The sequence below is a fragment of the Physeter macrocephalus genome, chromosome 11, assembly GCF_002837175.3.
Source record: "Physeter macrocephalus isolate SW-GA chromosome 11, ASM283717v5, whole genome shotgun sequence".
Taxonomy (NCBI): domain Eukaryota; kingdom Metazoa; phylum Chordata; class Mammalia; order Artiodactyla; family Physeteridae; genus Physeter; species Physeter macrocephalus.
In genome coordinates, this window is record NC_041224.1 from 136634882 (window position 1) to 136652575 (window position 17694).

Below are 17694 nucleotides of genomic sequence, written 5' to 3' on the forward strand. Positions count from 1 at the left end.
TGTGACCACCTAGAGGGGTGGGATAGGGAGGGTGGGAGGGAGAAGCAAGAGGGAGGGGATATGGGGATATAAGTGTATTTATAGCTGATTCACTCTGTTATACAGCAGAAACTAACACAACATTGTAAAGCAATTATACTCCAATAAAGATGTTAAAAAAAAAAACAACCGCATTAACAGTGGGCTTAAATAAAAGAGTCAAGGTCGCTTCTAACGATAAAAGCCCCCATTAAATATTCTTCATCTGCTTGTTTCGCTGAATTTGACATATAAGCTACTCATTTCTAGTCGTGGTGATTTCAAGTCTATTACTTTTCCTTTAAGAAAGCATTCCACGGAAAGCACACGTTCTAGAGCAGCGGTCCCCAACCTTTTTCGCACCGGGGACCGGTTTCAGAGAAGACAATTTTTCCACGGACGGGAGGGGTGAGGGGATGGTTCAGGCGGTAATGGGAGCGATGGGGAGCGGCCCAGGGCCCAGGGGTTGGGGACCCCTGTTCTAGAGGGAGCCTCAGAGGAGAAAGTGGCAACCTTCCCCTCTCTAAGGCACTCTGAGTTGGGGGCATGTAGACTCCTTAACAGACCCTGGACTAAGTCTCCTATAATGAAGAGACTATAAGGAAGAAGATGTGGAGCTGTGTTTGGGGAGTTTCACAGTAATTACCTTGCAACAGGGATCCAGGCAGCAGCTACAGACTCAGCAGCCTGGCCACTGCTCTGGCTTATAAGTGGTGCTTCTTGTCAGTTTAAATTAAAAGAAGATGAAACACAGCAGCCGAATCTAAATTTCCTCTGCTCAGTCATCTTGGACACTGAATTGAGCTCCCTGCTTCTTTCTGTATCCTTCCCTGTCTGTCAGTCCTCCCTGACCCTGCAGGGGAACAGGGTACAGGAGGAGCACAGACTCGGGGGCCAGACTCCCTGGGTTCAGGTCCTGATAAGTGTCACTCGCCAGCTCTGTGAGCTTGTGCAAGTTACTTACCTCTCTTGCCTGTAAAGTGGGGCTGGTGATAACAGTACCTATTTCATAGGGATATAGGGAGTAAACTAGAAAGGGGATTAAATTAAAATAAAATACCTGTATATGTATAACTGATTCACTTTGCTGTGTACCTGAAACTAACACAACTTTGTAAATGAACTATACTCCAATATAAAAAAAAAAATTTTTTTAAAAGGAAAACAAAAAACAAAAGGAAAGAAAAAGGAAAAGTGAGGAAGGCAGAGGAAAAAAAGTGTGGGCTCCTTGACAAAACAAAATACCTGTATATGTATAACTGATTCACTTTGCTGTGTACCTGAAACTAACACAACATTGTAAATCAACTATAACTATACTCCAATAAAAACTTTTAAAAAGAAAACAAAAGAAACTTAAATAAATAAAATTAAAATAGAAGTATATGTCAGTGTTAGCTATTATTATTTTTTCCTTCCTATCTTCTTTCATCTGCTTTCTTTCAACAAATAGTTACTGACTATCCCCTAGATACAAGCCTCTACACTGGACGCTACATGAACTTTAAATATAGACAGGATAAAGTCTGTGCCCTCCAAGGAAGGACAGAAGGTAAAAAGTTATTGCAGGAAAAAAAGCACTGGTCTGGGATTTGGGGAAACTGAACTCCAGCCCTAACACTGCCAGTAACTTCTTTATGGCTTTCTCGCCTGTGGACAAGATCCTTCTAGGGATCTTGACCAGAGAAAGGAATAGTATGCAGCCAGGCCTCATGTCATCTACCATGTCATTTGAGTGATTATACAGCCAGTACCACAAAAACTCAGAAGGAAGAGAAATGGTTTCTTGTCCAGCCAGTCACAGAAGGCAGCACAGGCTGCCGATCTGTGCTCGGCCCTGAAGGCTGGGGTGGAAGTAGGGAGATGGAGATGAGGGCAGGCTGTTCCCGGTGGAGGAAGGCGCATGTGCAGATGCACAAGAGTATTTAGGAACTAGGAAACAGAATATTTCGGCTGTTGCTGAGAACTGGTTTTGGGAAAGCAGGAGCGAAGACACGCGAGGTCAGCTTTTGAAGGGCTGGTGCGTGAAAAAACAAGTGGCAGTTTTTGAAGAGCGTGGCGCGGTATGGGGAGATACACCTGCTGGTGGCCGCAGGAGGGAGCCGGGTGGAGAGAGAACAGTTGGAGGACAACTGCACCAAGAAGGCACAAGGACACAGGGTGAGGGGTGTCTGCAGCCTCGGGAGAGAGGGGGCCCCCATGGATCAGCTGTCAGGTTTGGGGGGCTCTCTTAACCTCTCTTATCCACAGTTCTCTCATGTTAACAAAATGATAACACAGTGAAGTGTAAGCACAGTGCCTACACATGGTAAGGACTCAGTAAACGTTACCTAGAAAATAAAGTGATGGATGTGAGAAAAACTGTCAGTGGAGAATTACTATTCACCTGGAAGTCCCAGTTATTGGTGAAACAAACAGCAGGTGACAGCAAGAAAGAGGGGGACCATGGAGACTTCCTCCAAGTCACCAGCACAGTGGGCTGGGAGAAGATGACCAAGAGAGCAGATCATCCAGGATATCATCCAGGACATCCAGGAGGATGTCAGGATGTGGAGGCATGGCATGCACCTTTCCTTGACTCTTCAATCAGAATGACCTGGGGTAGCAATACTGCAGTTGCCATGGAGACTAGGGAGAGAATAAAAGCCAATGCCCTTCCTGGCCCTGGAGCCCTGATCTCCACACATGGTCCCTGAGGAAGAGATGAGGGGTTCTACCCTCATCTCTCAGCACAAAGCCACTAATGATGCCAGTCACAGATATCACTGCATCCCATAAGAAGACAGTAAGCATTACTGTTTCCATGTTCAAGGTGAGGAAATTGGGCTGAGGTCACTTGGTGAGCTGGTAACAGCTGAACCCAGAGCCTGGACTTTGTCTTGGACTTGAAAGCCTGTTCCTCTCCCAGCTGTTTCTCAGGCTGTTTTTACCCCATTCAGCCTTCACAAACAGATCTAAAACCATACTGCAAAATACAAGAGCATGAAACTGGAAATAAAATAGGTGCTTCTACATCTATTTAAATCCCATTTATTTTTAATAACTACTGAGATTAAGCTTTGCGTGATAGGTGAGAAGTTGGTTTAAATCTTGATTTATCTCTTGGTTGACTAGTAAAATATTGTCATTCTGCTCAAGTGAAGAAAAGGCCCATCGAAAATGTCACACTTATTTAGCTTTTCTTAAAACTAAGTGTACAACTCTGGGGCACTTTCTTCCAGGGTCTTAAGCACCTGTGATTTGCCAGCTTTTAGTTTGCTGGTATATTCCATTCCTCCAACATGTGGGGGTACATATGTGTCCGCAGGCCTATGTCAACCAAAAGGCTAATGCTCACTCTGTCAATCACACAGAAATTCTCATCTTAAGTGGGAATCATTTGTCCTTCTAGTTAAGTGTCTTTGACAATATATGCTATTTATAAATCAAAGGCATCTGGCTCTGAATGGAGGCTAAGTACAACCACAGTAAAAATAATAAATACAAACTGGTTAGCAGGAGAGCCTCCAGTATGAGCAAAAACAATTACGCCAATAGGCCTACCTTAATACGGAAGTTAATGAGAATATCAGGCCATCGATCAAGGACCTAAATTAAATCCACAAAGCATCACTGTCCCTAGTATTTCCCATAGGTCCCTCCTTCCATTGATCTTGAGGGTCCCCTCTTGACCTCAGTGGCCCAGAACCACACTTCTGGGGTTTTCCCACAATCATCTGCTGCTTCTTATGCCTTATTCCACAGTTGGGGTAACCTCTAACTCTCAGTCTTGCTTAGTTACAGGGGACTCCGAGTCTCTCACCAGACTTAATCTAAGAACCCAAAAGTCTCTCTTTTACTAGGTTTTACCTGAACAACAGTGGAAGCAATTTGTCTCTTAAACTCACTCCCTGAGCTTTAGGATTCACACCCTGCCCAGCTATGTCTTCTTATTACGAGGAAAGAAAATCCACTATTACTCGAAGTAAGGAAAACAAGATTCCAGGTTGAGACAGCCCCTTTCTTCCAAAAGCCTGAAATATCAGGTGAGGAGTTATTTCAATCTGTTCAGAGTTTAGTCAGCACATTTTGGTTATTCTGGACCCAGAAAATCCTCAGAAACCAGGGTCCATTATGTAGGGTCAGAGAGACGGGCATGGATGATGATCAAACAGGAATTAATGAGGATTGAGGAAATCCAACCAATTTCACCTGGATATCTCTGTGGCCATCCATCTTTTCCGCCATCTGCTTCAAATTTGGACCTATGCCCTGAGAGGCAAAAGAAAAATCCATCCATCTTAAAAGTCCACTCAGGTGAAATGCCATTAAATTGCATTATTGTCCAGAACTGCAGAGAGAAACATTTCCTTCCTAGTTTATCTGGCAGCCATCAGTTGTTCCTCATTACCTTGAGAGAAGCATCTGGTTTATGCTCTAGAATAAAATACCTCACAATCTATCAAAATCAAACCCCTAAGAGCTAATACGAAAGGAAGGATGGCCTCTTACTTGTTGGAGGTGGGTGGATTCATGCTTTCCCATGAAGTTCATATTCTGGCGTACTTATCTTTGGGAGCCGCATTCCCTGGGTGAACAGGAACCCAATCGTCATACCTGTTTTATTATTTTAAGCATTCCACATTAGCATAAATTAAAGCACATTCATATGGCTTCTATTGTTCAAGACGACAACCACCTCACTGTAAAATGTTATTCTTCCTGAGGTTCTCAGATACCTCTGTTAACGTGTCCGGAATCCACAGGCATTCTCACGTTTTTCCTGCAGTTGTTTGTGCTCTGATACAGAGTCTAGACACAGCACAGAAATAGAGGGAGGTCTTTCCACAATGTTTTTAGACCAAAGAGGATAAAAAATGACTTAAAACACACTGGATTTTAGGACACTTCAAATAAGATTTCTTTCGCTATATCCTGATCTCACTTCATGAGAAATAGGTATATTCCGAAACCATCTAACGTAAGCCACATTGTAATAAATCAAAGCTCGTTATTTAAAGGAATTCCCTCTCCTTCTCTCTCTCTCTCTCTGCTGAGTTCACATAAATAAACATATATTAAAACCGTTTTAAGCCAAAGATCCTATCTTTCTTGGAACAAGTGCTTTGAAATATACTGTTGTTCAACTCCAAATGGTTTCTCCCCTATTGACTTCAGAGTTCTTTGACCTCAACTACATTTGCATAGGGAGAGAGAAGTAGAAAGAAGAATAGGAGGTGGTAGAGAGGGGAGAGAGGAAGAAGGGCAGAGAGGATGGGAGACAGAAAGTGAGTGTGCTCCAGAGAGCTTGTGCAAAGGGTTCAGCCTACAGTTTCCCTCAATTAGCATGTGTCCTTGGGTGAGTGTACTAAAGGAGGTGTGTCTGCTCTCTCCTCAGCCTGGCTCAGCTCTCTTGTAAATCACATAGTATAAGCATCTTGATAGGCTCAGTAGACATGTATATTTTACACAACATGCCGCAACTAAAAAAGAAACTCTCTAATCCAACACATATAGTAGCTTGGATTGGGTTGACAATCTAAAAAAAAAAAAAAACTGGTTAAAGCATGGAATCATAAAAATGATACTCTTGTTATATATATCAACTGACAGTTATTCATAGATATTTAAATCTATGAGCGTACACTCATTCACAAATTTGGTACAGGAGCAATGCCTTGTCTTTGATGATGGGTCCAACTGTCTGGAATTCCCAATTTTCTTTCCTGTATAAACCAGAGATCTACTATGATTTTCAGGTTTAGTTTCTTTTTTTTTTTTTTTTTTTTGCGGTACGCGGGCCTCTCACTGCTGTGGCCTCTCCCGCCGCGGAGCACAGGCTCCAGACGCGCAGGCTCAGCGGCCATGGCTCACGGGCCCAGCCGCTCCGCGGCATGTGGGATCTTCCCGGACCGGGGCACGAACCCGCTTCCCCTGCATCGGCAGGCGGACTCTCAACCACTGCGCCACCAGGGAAGCCCCAGGTTTAGTTTCTTAAAGAAGAAAACAACCCCCAAACAACTGAAAAGCAATCTGACTGGGGAAGCTGCCTAGATTTCTATAAATTTTCCCCTAATCTTTTAGAATTATCTTGTTTATACTTCATTTGGCCACAGTTTTTGGTTTTTTTTAATCAAATTCATCATTGACAAGTTTTTCCAAGACAACAGTATAGTTTTCATAGAAACACCTCTCCTTTTCACACTCATATATCTGTTTACATAGTATTTAGCTACATGTCCTAAATGGAAAAAAGTACAACTGACATAAACAGGTTTGGTAACAAGCAACTCTCAACTGGCTTCCAACTGAACTGACTGGAGAAGGAGGAGGGCCCACAAGAGATTTCACACCCATATATCTGTTTACATAGTATTTAGCTACATGTCCTAAATGGAAAAAAGAAAAAAGTACAACTGACATAAACAGGTTTGGTAACAAGCAACTCTCAACTGGCTTCCAACTGAACTGACTGGAGAAGGAGGAGGGCCCACAAGAGAGCAGCTGACTACCCCAGCATGCCACAGACATCTGGTACTTGCCAGAGGGAAAAGAGCACAGCTTGATGGCTGAGTGGATCCAATGAGCTTCTCTGTACCTCATCAGAGGCTCAACCAAAGAAATAGCTAATGATCTATTCCAGTAATGGAGGGGGGAAAATGCCCAAGTTGGACCTAGGGAGGAACTGTAGGTCAGTCTCTAACCTGATGCCTTCCTAAGACTTTGAAGGATAATTTGGGCTTAATTTTTTTTTTTTTTTTTTTTGCCATTTGGAAGATATTATTATTTTTTTTTTGGTCTGCTTAATTTTTATCTTACAGACTATTGGATAAACCTCCTCATAAGATGCAATAAGTAACACTGCTGTAAACAGGACAGAAAGAAAAAGTAGCAGTGCTTTTGGCTAAACAGAAAGAAAAATGAAAAGACAGGATATACATTATATAGTATATAAATATATAAGTCTATACTATACAGGTATGTATATACTTTTAAATATATAGTATATTATATGTAAAAGTACATATACTATGTATTTCAAAGTATATGTATACTATATACTTTCTATAATATATACTATATACTTAAAAGTAACTATTGTATTTATATAAAAGTATATATGCTATACATTTTAAATACATAGTATCTATTATATAAAAATATATACACTTTAAAATATCTAGTATGTTATATATAAAAGTATATATGCTATATATTTTAAAGTATATATACCTGTCTATATATTATATATAATATACTGCCTTTTAGTTATATATGTGTATATGTTATATATATAGTGCATATACAGATGTCTATGGCATATACGTTATGTGTGTGTGTATACTTATCTGATGGTGCTTTATGAGGTGTGGAGGTTCACACTGTATCTTAAGATCCTTTGACTAAAAACTTGAATCCCTAAAATTCCAGCTGGATTAAAAAATCAACTTAGTTGCCTTGGTTCAGTACTTCAGATCTCAGTCTGTCATTTTACTCATCATTGCTACTATACAGGGCTTGGATAAAAATATTCTGGATGAAAAGTATCTGAGGCTGAATCCAGTCTCAGTATTGAGGAGTGAAAGCCCTTAATCGTCCATCCTGGCTAATTCCACTTTGCAATAATTGCAGCTGTGAGGGATGGTATATTTAAAGGGGTTTTATTTAGCTCTGGAGTTTTATTTATTTATGATTTATGATTTACATCCTGCCTACTTCCATGAAGGATTTGAGGCAGCGTGGCTCTTCAGTTAAGCCCGTCCTAAATCAGTTCAGTCACTTCTCCATCATACTGCTACGTCCAACTTCAATGAGTAGTTTTCCCAGTGTGATCAATTAACTCAGACCCCTGTGGTCCGGGCCTTCCACTGAGCAACAAAGGCGGTGCATTTGCAGAGTCTGTGACCTTTGGTTTGCTGCCCAGTGCAGGAAGCCGCCCCAGCAGCACAGGAAATCCTGGACGAACTTCCCAGGGCATCCCCTTTGGTGGCCAAACCTCTCTGGGGGATGCATGGAGTGTGGAGACCCACAGGGTTGTCAGCAGCTCCACATCCTGTATCGAGGGAGCAGAAAAGTGGTCTCAGGATCCTCCCTGGTGAGAATGTAGGGTATCAGTAAGTGTCCCAACCAGTAGAGGTCTCCACCGATATGTTCCATGATCACACACCCTTCTGTGTGAAGCAAGAGAATGGGTAAAGCCTTGACCCTGGCTACTATGGATCTCCACTCTGTCATATCTCTGACTAAATGGAATAAACGCTTACACAAAAATTTTTAAATAGCCATGATAAAAATGGATACCATCAGGGAAGGTGGCAGGTCTCTTGTGAACTGTAAGACAGTTCTCAACCATGACATGTCTCAAATGCATCTCCATAGGCTATGGAGATATGGATCCCCTCAGCCCTCGAGCAGTCAGGGACGGCCCAGGGTAGCTGGGTGACCCCAGTGTGCTGAACAAATGTTAGCACTTTCTCACATGCCCGGGCACATAAGGGATTGAGAACCAGCCACAGCCATGTGAAACTGCAATCCTAAACATCTCTCTTTTGTACAGAGCCCGAGATAAGATGGATGCTACATTCCCAAGTGTCATTAATACTTCCTTGCCTGATTCCTCACCTATGATATCAGGCCTTCAAAAGCACCCTGTGAGCAAGGCATCCCCAATTTACAGGTATGCAAACTGAGCCTCAGAAGAGGCAAGCAACTTGCCCAGAGCCATCTTTTTCGAAGCATCAGACTGGCCCAGTTCTGCTCATTCTCTACTTCCTGCACAGTGTGTAGGACATGCCCAGCCATGAGGTGCACCTAATTCCCCAATCTGACCTCTCTTCTAACGAATAATCTTAAAAGATTATTCGTTAAGATTAATCTTTTTTAAAAAAAAAAATATTTATTTATTTATTTAATTTTGGCTGTGTTGGGTCTTCATTGCTGTGCGTGGGCTTTCTCTAGTTGCAGTGCGTGGGCTTCTCACTGCGGTGGCTTCTCCTGTTGTGGAGCATGGACTCTAGGCGCACGGGCTTCAGTAGTTGTGGCTCGCGGGCCCAGTAGTTGTGGCTCGCAAGCTCTAGAGCTCAGGCTCAGTAGTTGTGGTGCACAGGCTCAGTTGCTCCGCGGCATGTGGGATCTTCCCGGACCAGGGCTCGAACCCGTGTCCCCTGCATTGGCAGGCGGATTCTTAACCACTGCGCCACCAGGGAAGTCCGTTAAGATTAATCTTAACAAATAAAATTAAGAGTGGGAATCAAAAATGAAAAGTAAGGACATTATGCTGGGAAGAGTTCCTTGGAGGAAGCCTGTGAAGATGGACTGACCCTCATTTGGAGACTGAGTGGACACCACAGTGGGAGCATCACAAATGGCGGAGAGGGCAGGCAATACTGGGTGAGGAGGAGATTCTTCTTGTTGGACAGGCTGTGATAGGGTCATGGCAACCCAGAGCAGGATGTCATACAATCTTTTGGAAATGTGGGTCTGAGGCTTGGGATAGGGGCTATATAAAGGTGGGACTTGGCAGTCATTTGCTCAGAGAAGAAGGCTGAAACTTTGGGGCTGGCTAAGGCCTGGCAGGAGAACATAGCCCAGATCCAGACCATGAGGGGTGTCTCTGAGCCTCTGTGAGAGGTCTGGGAGCTCTGCAGCTCCAGGTTAAAATTTCTAATGAATTAGAAAACAGATAGTTACACCTTCCCTTTAAGCACCTTTCACATCTACTTTGTGGGATTCAATGTAAGAAAATTCTTGACCTCAAGATCCTAGAACCTAAAGCTGAGCTGGGCTGTTAAGGGTATCTTTACCCCACAGAGCCTCAGCTCCTGGGATGAACGGAACAATCTTCAGACTACCCACATCTACCAAATTGCAAAGTAGAACCCAAAGAGGACATTCTCATGCCCAAGGTATAGATGGGAAAAAGGCTGGCTCTTCATTGGCTGATTTCAAGTCTTCATATGAAGTTTCTTGACATTGTCACTTACTTCACATGGCTGACCTGGCCTACAGGTGCAGCTGGCCCCTAGGAAGGAGCCAGTGGTCATTTTACATGACTGCACCACTGCAGAGGACGGACAGGTGCCCATGCCTTAGTAGAGAACCCAGCACAACTTTGACAGCAAGATTGTAACACTCTCTACAAAAAATCTGAACCACAAAACTAGAAATAGTACTTCCAGCTGACCTCAACTCTTCCCCTCTGAAAACCTAGCATCTGACTTCTCAACTGGCAATGAACAAGCAAGACCAACAGCCCAATCACATTGCTAATTCTAGCTGCCTTGGAAAATAAGAAAGGGGTCAGGGAGGAAATCTGTGCTTACAGGGATGGGAACACAACAGAGTAGTGAGGAAAAGTATCTATGTGAACTGACAGTGTTACTTACAGAAGGAAAGTTTTACAAACTTGTGGTTACCAAAGGGGAAAGGGGTGGGGGACGGATAAATTAGCAGGTTGGGATTAACATATATACACTACTGTATATAAAATAGATAACCATCAAGGACCTACTGTATAGCACAGGGAACTATACTCAATATTTTGTAATAACCTATAAGGGAAAAGAATCTGAAAAAGAATATATACAACTGAATCACTGTGCTGTACACCTGAAACTAACACAACATTGTGAATCAACTATACTTCAAAAAAAAAAAAAAAAAGAGAAGGATTAGCTGATTATCAGTTTTAGTTTCTCATTATACCACAGATAGGTGGTAAGTGGATTAATTTGCTTCAGTGGTCAATGTACCTGGAATATTTTATAGTAAAATATTTTAATGGCTAATATTAACTTGTAATTTATCACTGTAAGTTTAGTGAGGAAATTGAAAAATGATCACACTACAGGTGCTAAACACATCTATAGATTAGATGGAATGCATGCATTCCTATAAAAGGCATCCTGAATACCAGTCAATCTGGCACTGACTCCCACTGGAAAATAGTTGTTAAGTTTCTCCAGGGGATGGAGAAATGGAATATAATCAGGTTATTTGTCACCTTGCCCTGTGGGCTTAGCAAAATATGAGGAAGCACATAAAAAGCTAGTCACAGAATCAGCTTTACAATTATTTTTGCTACTTATTTTAAAGCACATCTACACAAGTGTCTCAGCATCACTCCCTATCTTAGCAGACAGGTTCATGCCCGTCTGGTATGGCAAGAGCTACCACCTCCAGATAAGGCAAGTTCAAACTCAAGGGGGAAAGTCCGGGAAACAGTGACCTATGGAAGAGACCCAGACAGGAGTCCACCGCACTGAGAACAGAAGCCTCTCCAAAGGTGCACGTTGGGAAGAGAAGACTTGACAGCTTCAGATCAGAGTATCTCTCCATGTCAGCAGGGAACAGTACACAGCGAAAAGCAATCTAGACAGAGTGACATGATATGAAAATCTACGGAAATGCTGAAGGGTAAAAACCAAAACCAAAGGTTACCAGAGAGTTGAATTCTACAGTAAGGAAAGTTAAAGTGTAAGAATCTAATCAATTCTGCCCATCTAATTTGTATTCATTTTTCCATGTCCACTAGCTTCCTCAATAATATTCATTATAATAATAATACGTATGTATTGATCATTTATTATATGCCAAACACTCCTAAGCACTTTCCATGTATCAACTCCTTTCCTCATCAAAACAAACCTATGAGGCAAATTCTATTAATATCTCCATTTTACAGATGAAAACATTGAAGCAGAGAGCTCAAATAAATTACCCAATGTCACACACCTAGTAAGAGTTAAAGCCTGGATTTCCAGACATTTTGGCTCCAGAGCCTTTGCACTTAACTGCTCTGCTTTACTGTCTCTCAAAGAGGAGGAATGTCCAAAGGAAAGAAAAAAAAAACAATGGCAGTGAATACAATAGGCTCCCTAAAGCTTGCTAGAATAAATTCAGTCTACCAGTTCCTGCGACTCTGAGTCTGTCGTCCCCAAGGAAAGTGGACGCCATGATTGCCCACTCCCACACCAGCATCCATCCCACCTCACCCCCACCGTAGGGAGGACATGGGATTTGGGCAGACTGATTCATTGATGTGGTCTCTGAAAAAGCATATCTTCTACATGTAAAGCAACAAGCCAGCATTTTTGTTTATGGATTAGCCTCCTCTGAACTTGGGAAGTGTAAGTCTTCCCAGATCATCCATGAGGTAACTGATCAAATCAACCTTCAGATCTACAAAGCTGAAGATCAGACTTCAGTCTACAAAGAAAAGAAGCAAAGAAAAGCAGTGTCCCTTGAAGCCCAATCTGAAATAGTCATTCTAATGAATAGCCTAATTCACTTCTCCAAGTGAGAATAAAAATAAACACCATTTACTGAACACTTCCTATTACGGAGGAGCTATTTCATAGGCCATCTTCCTCATGCATTCTTCTGTGCTCTCCCCGGAGAGGGGGCAGAGGTCTACTAGCCATGGAGTGAAGGTTGGCGGTTCTCAAGTGTCACAGGTCAACACTGCTTCTAGGACAAAATTTATACTGGCCTGTGGTTTAATAAGAAAAATCTGGACAACCCAATATGAGTTTTTCTGGAAGCTCTATGTGTGTGGTATAGAAGACTCTCCTTTATTCTGAGATTATATTCTTCCTACTTCTGGTGTTGAAATATCTTTTCTTTTATGAAAAGATTATAACATTATATGACAATTTTTCTACTGCTGTTTTTAATATCCTTACTTCCCAAGATGAAAGCTAACAACCCTATATTGAGCCTCCTGAATTAAAAAAAAAATTGTTGCTAGACGATAAAATACCAAAGTGTAGGGTTGCTAGCCCGGGGGCTGACATCCTGGGTTTTGCTTGACCTCAAGCACAGAGAAAATTTAGAAAACAAGGAGACAATTGGGTGGCTGGAATGTCCCCTGTGCTGATGTCTTCCCTGCTAAGCTCCTAGCTGACCTCCAGTTACTCCCTTAGTCCCCCGTGGCTGCTACCAATAGGGTTTCCCTATCCTTCCTGGCCAAGCTGACGTGCTGGGCAGAGTTCAGGACACAGCTTTAACTGTGGTTTCCTGATTAGCAGAGAGACTCCAGTTAGTCAGGAAGGAGTTCAAGCTTGAATATTATATGTCATAGTCATCTACCAGTTCTTAGGAATGAATACATCAACAGAAATGACCTGGAGCAAAAGAGTATTCTTGAGAAAATCCCCAACAACTCAGAGAGAGACTCTTGTCACTGCACTTCATCGTTTGTGTCTTCTTTTGACAAGAAAGTGACACATTTAAGACTCAGTTACTCTAAAATGTCACTTAAGCCAAACAATATTTGAGAAGGTTAACGGTGATTGAGAGAAATGAGTGCTAACAGGAACCAGACAAAACATCTACACGACTTCCTGGCTAAGGAAGAGCGTGATGAGAAGAGACCCCAAAACAGGAGTCAGGAAATGGGGTAGGTGAGTGGTTCTGCCATTAGATTGCCTTAGAGTCTTAGGAGAAACCATTCTCAGGTCTTCTACTTCCTCACCTGCAAAATAAGATGGCTGGTCACTCTGCATCCTAAAATTCCCTGATTCTGTTCATTGTCTGGAGAAAAGAACAAAGTACCTTCATGTGTCAAGAAGGATTGTGAGAAATAATACTGAAAAAAAAACCTTGAAGGTAAAGTGGAAAGGTCCTCAGGGATCTCAAGGCCCTGATCAGACACTGATGAAAGATGAGCCCCAGGATCGGAGCCCCAGGGACACCTCCAGAGGGGTTCTCCCCGGAACAAGCTTCCAGCCAGAGCCGAGAAATGAAGAATAGGGCCTGTATTGCCGAGACCAAGAGAGAGAAGGTAAGGAAGAGAGCAGGAAGAAAATAGGAGGGAAAGAAACATAGAAAAGGCAAAGGCCTAAAATAAGTGGGATCCTATGAGTATCAAAGAGCATGTGAGGAGAGAGCACGGATGAGTAGAACTCTGTAAGAGGTTGACAGCATATGGGGGAGGAGTGGAGAGGAAAGAAGAAAAAGCTGAAAAGAGAGACAGGGCAGAAGAGCAGGGGGAAGGCAAAGAAAGAAGGAGAAAAGATAATCAAGACCTCTGCCTCTCATTTTGAATACAAATAGAATTTCTTAACTCTCCCATCACCCATTCATCAAAAAATGTCACCAGATGTGAGGTCCCAGGGCATCCTGCCAAATTAAATAGAGAAAAGCTGCACCCTTAAAGAGAACAAGATACTATCATTTTCTATAATTCAGTGCACGCAGAGGCAGCCCATCTACACACAGATATGGAAGAAAAAAGTCCACAAAGGGTCCATAGCCTTAAAAAAGAAAAAAGAAAGATTCTGGCCTAAGCTATCCAGAAATAGAACATTTTGATTACAAAATAAAAACTAGGTCAATAAGATAATGGACATGATTTAAATGAAAATCACAGTATTTGTAATGGGCTAAAAATGGTATCAATATTACTGCAGAGAAGGAATATAATTAAATGTATTTTTAAACAGCAGCTCCCCGACCCAGCCCTACAAATCCCAGACCGCCACCAGTATTTCTCCACCTCATCGCAGAGGAATGTGCTGGCATGCCACAAGTTGGTCTGAAGAATGCAGAGTTTCCTACTACTTTAGAAGATCCCAAATGACACTGGTGAGCTACATTCTTTCACTCGTAGATCACTGTGATTCATTTGTAAAGCAAAGAAATGGAAAGGTTAGAGATCTGACCATTTCATTCTTTTACCATTTTGACTATATGGCCAGGAAATATGCAACGGAGGTCTGACTGCCACAGTTCTCTCTGGTCCACTGAAACCAGGAGAATTCCAGACCATTGTATGAGGTGGTTATAGATCCTAAGAGTTTAGCACAGGCTAGGAATTAAGATAAAGGGTAGAAGTGTAAATTTCTGGTTTTCTTTCTACAATTTGCGGTGTGAACTTGCAGAGAACTTTAACTCCTGAGTATAATTTATCTTCTAAACCCTCACATGGAAGGAAGGAGGCAAAAAGGAGCAAGATGAATTAGCCGGAAGGAATAATGTTCTGGACAGTGGAGACAATTACTACAATAAGCACACAAAAGTCCTTGGGCATTTCCTCCAATGTCTATACAGAAGCCAAGTCCTAGGACTCTGTTTATGAGGAAATATCAATGGCCCTTCCAAATTTGGGAGGCCTTCAGAGGTCAAATAAAGATTAAGTTAACTATATTACCACTCTGGAATATATATGTCTACACACATATGTATAGTGTTCCTTATTTAAGGATATGGCATCAATATTTATATCACAGATATCTCAAATAAGCTATCAGCATGACTACATATACATATTAATCATCCAGAAGAGATTATTTACAAAATCTCTTTGTGGGTAGTGCATTTCTACTAGTAAGTTTTTAAAAAGAATCAACTCTTTAATATGCTTAAATTCCAACATACCAATTTAGTTGCAAGGCATTCATTCATCCTTAGAAAGCTTAAGCTTACCTCCCATAAGGAAAATCTGTTAAAATGACAACTGAACTTGTCAAACAAAAGAAGAGTAGAGAACTTAGTCATTTTATGTTACAACTCATGTAACTGAACTTCCTCAGGGCAATTAAGTGTGTGTGTAAAATATCATTAAGGTAGTGTCCACTTCACCCCCTCTTTACTTTGAGCATTATAATAAAAGGCATTTCAATAAGCAGTGAGTTGACAGATATCATAGCCATGATATGTCACTTTCTGTAAGTGACATAAGGAGCTCTAAAGGCCTGGTATTCTGAGTCAAGTGAAATAAGTCACTATAATAGGTCTTAAGGAATTCTAAACCAAGAGAAAGGCCAAAAAGTTAAGGATCATCTGAGCTCATCCTATCACTCTCGGGGTTGTTCTTATTTATAGTACTTCCCTATCACCAGGGCCTCTAAACCTTGAAACGGAAATAGTGAAGCAAAAGTATGGCAAGGGTTGCTGCAGACAAGGGAAACTTCTGCAATATCCAGAAAGCACGGAGCTCAGTTTTTCAGATGAAAAGCACTCAATATCGGTTTTAACTCTGACCTTCCACGACCTCAGTCTGGAGATCCTGATAGGGATGAGAGAAAAGAACCAAAAGGCCAAGCAAGTAAAAACCACAGAAAGAATGCTCAGTGCAGGCATACGACATGGGCATGCCTCTCTCTGTTCCGTGAGTCTGGTGGGGGGAAAATGGATTATTTATAGGGGAAGGGAAGGAGGATGACAAAATAAGCTCTTGACAAAGAGGATAAACGCTTATGCTGGGAAAAGGCATCGCAGTCATTTGCACTCTCATGGGATGAACTTGGTCTAGCAGTGACTTGGGCATATTCTGGCTTCTCAGCAGGGAGGAACCAGCTGGGGCCTGGGGAAACTGGTGTTTTGGGAGAAACAGCTGCTTGAGCACGAATGTCGGAAGGAAGTTCTCTTCCCTACTGCCAGCCCACAAGACACAGAACTGTAATCCAGTCGCAGGAGCTACTATAACGAGACAAAGGGGGACAAGATTGAGTCAGTGCCGATTGGGGCCCCAAGAGTTTGACAATGGGACCATGCCAACAAATGCAAGAAGGGAAAACACCAGCCAATAACACGGGGATCCTCATCTAACAACAGGACTTGGGGAAGGAATTCTAATTTTATCTATTTAAGCAACTATTAATTACTTATACAGCTTTAGGAACAGGATGGACTGGTGAGTCAATAAGGGATGTAAAGGTTTCTCTATAAACAATATGTAAACCCTTTATTCCAAGTCTTTTATCTGATAAAAGTTGTGAGTCTGACGGATTTAATTCACTTTCATTCACTTCTGTCAACTTGTCAGTGAACTACTAGAGAGGAGGTAAGTGGGAAGACAAGAAACCTCTCTCTAGAACAATCATGCCCTTAGTAAGAGTTCTCGATAACCCCTCCCATCACCCTATTTGTACGTTATAAGCCAGTAAGCAAAATAGAAAACCTTCTCCTCCTTTTTAATAGCTATTCTTTCCATTGGCTAAAAGTCTGAATAGACTAGGAACTAATACCAAGTATATCAACACTGGCCATTTTAATGGGAAAAAATATGAAATATATATCTTCATGTAAATGGAAATCCTACATTATAAAAGCAGGCAAGATGATTATGTGTGACAAATACTTACAGTCAAATGAGAAAAAGTAGAAAAAAGTTCCCCCTTCTAAAATAAACTAATCTTTTTCCAGCATACAATTCTCCTAAATTCTGACACTTATGCTTGCTTCAAAAAACAATTTAAGTCAACACTTCCCACTCTGTTATTCTACCCTGAGGCATAAAAATTTTATTAAATAGCCTAAAAATGCTTTCACACACAAGGAGCAGGCAAAAACTGACTTGCACCATGACAAAGTCAAGCTATAGTCTGACTTCTACCCCGTCCTCCTGCTGGCACCAAACTAACCTTGAGTTCTGCTTGCCCACTCTCTCTCCCTCCCTTCCCCCTTCTTTGAGAACCATACCAAAGCCTCCCAGTGTGCACTCTCCCAGTAATCACCACCACACTACGCCAGTGTCTTCAAAATCACCTTCTCTGTTTCAACAACCTCACAGTCAGAATGACATGTTGCTCTCCTGGTCAATGCCTCCATCCCAAAACAGGATCCTGCAAATTCCTAAAACCTCTGTCCCACTCTTTTTATTCTGGTTGATTCTTTTTTTTTTTTTTTAACATCTTTATTGGAGTATAATTGCTTTACATTGTTGTGTTAGTTTCTACTGTATAACAAAGTGAA

General features: G+C 41.8%; 1 protein-coding gene and 1 long non-coding RNA gene across 2 annotated transcripts in view; one reads left to right on the forward strand and one right to left on the reverse strand.

Annotated features, from left to right (window-relative positions):
* Nucleotides 1-4547, reverse strand: part of SAMD4A (sterile alpha motif domain containing 4A) — a 105137-nt gene extending 100590 nt beyond the window's left edge. The window contains exon 1 of the mRNA XM_028495903.2: nt 4510-4547. Coding sequence (XP_028351704.1) covers nt 4510-4532 — 23 coding nt within the window. The 5' untranslated portion in view covers nt 4533-4547. The remainder of the gene's footprint in view (nt 1-4509) is intronic.
* Nucleotides 1-17688, forward strand: part of LOC129392547 (uncharacterized) — a 31812-nt gene extending 14124 nt beyond the window's left edge. Inside the window, exons 2-3 of the long non-coding RNA XR_008618666.1 lie at nt 14442-14583; nt 16286-17688. This is a non-coding gene — a long non-coding RNA (uncharacterized lncRNA). The remainder of the gene's footprint in view (nt 1-14441; nt 14584-16285) is intronic.
* The last annotated feature ends 6 nt before the right edge of the window (nt 17689-17694 follow it).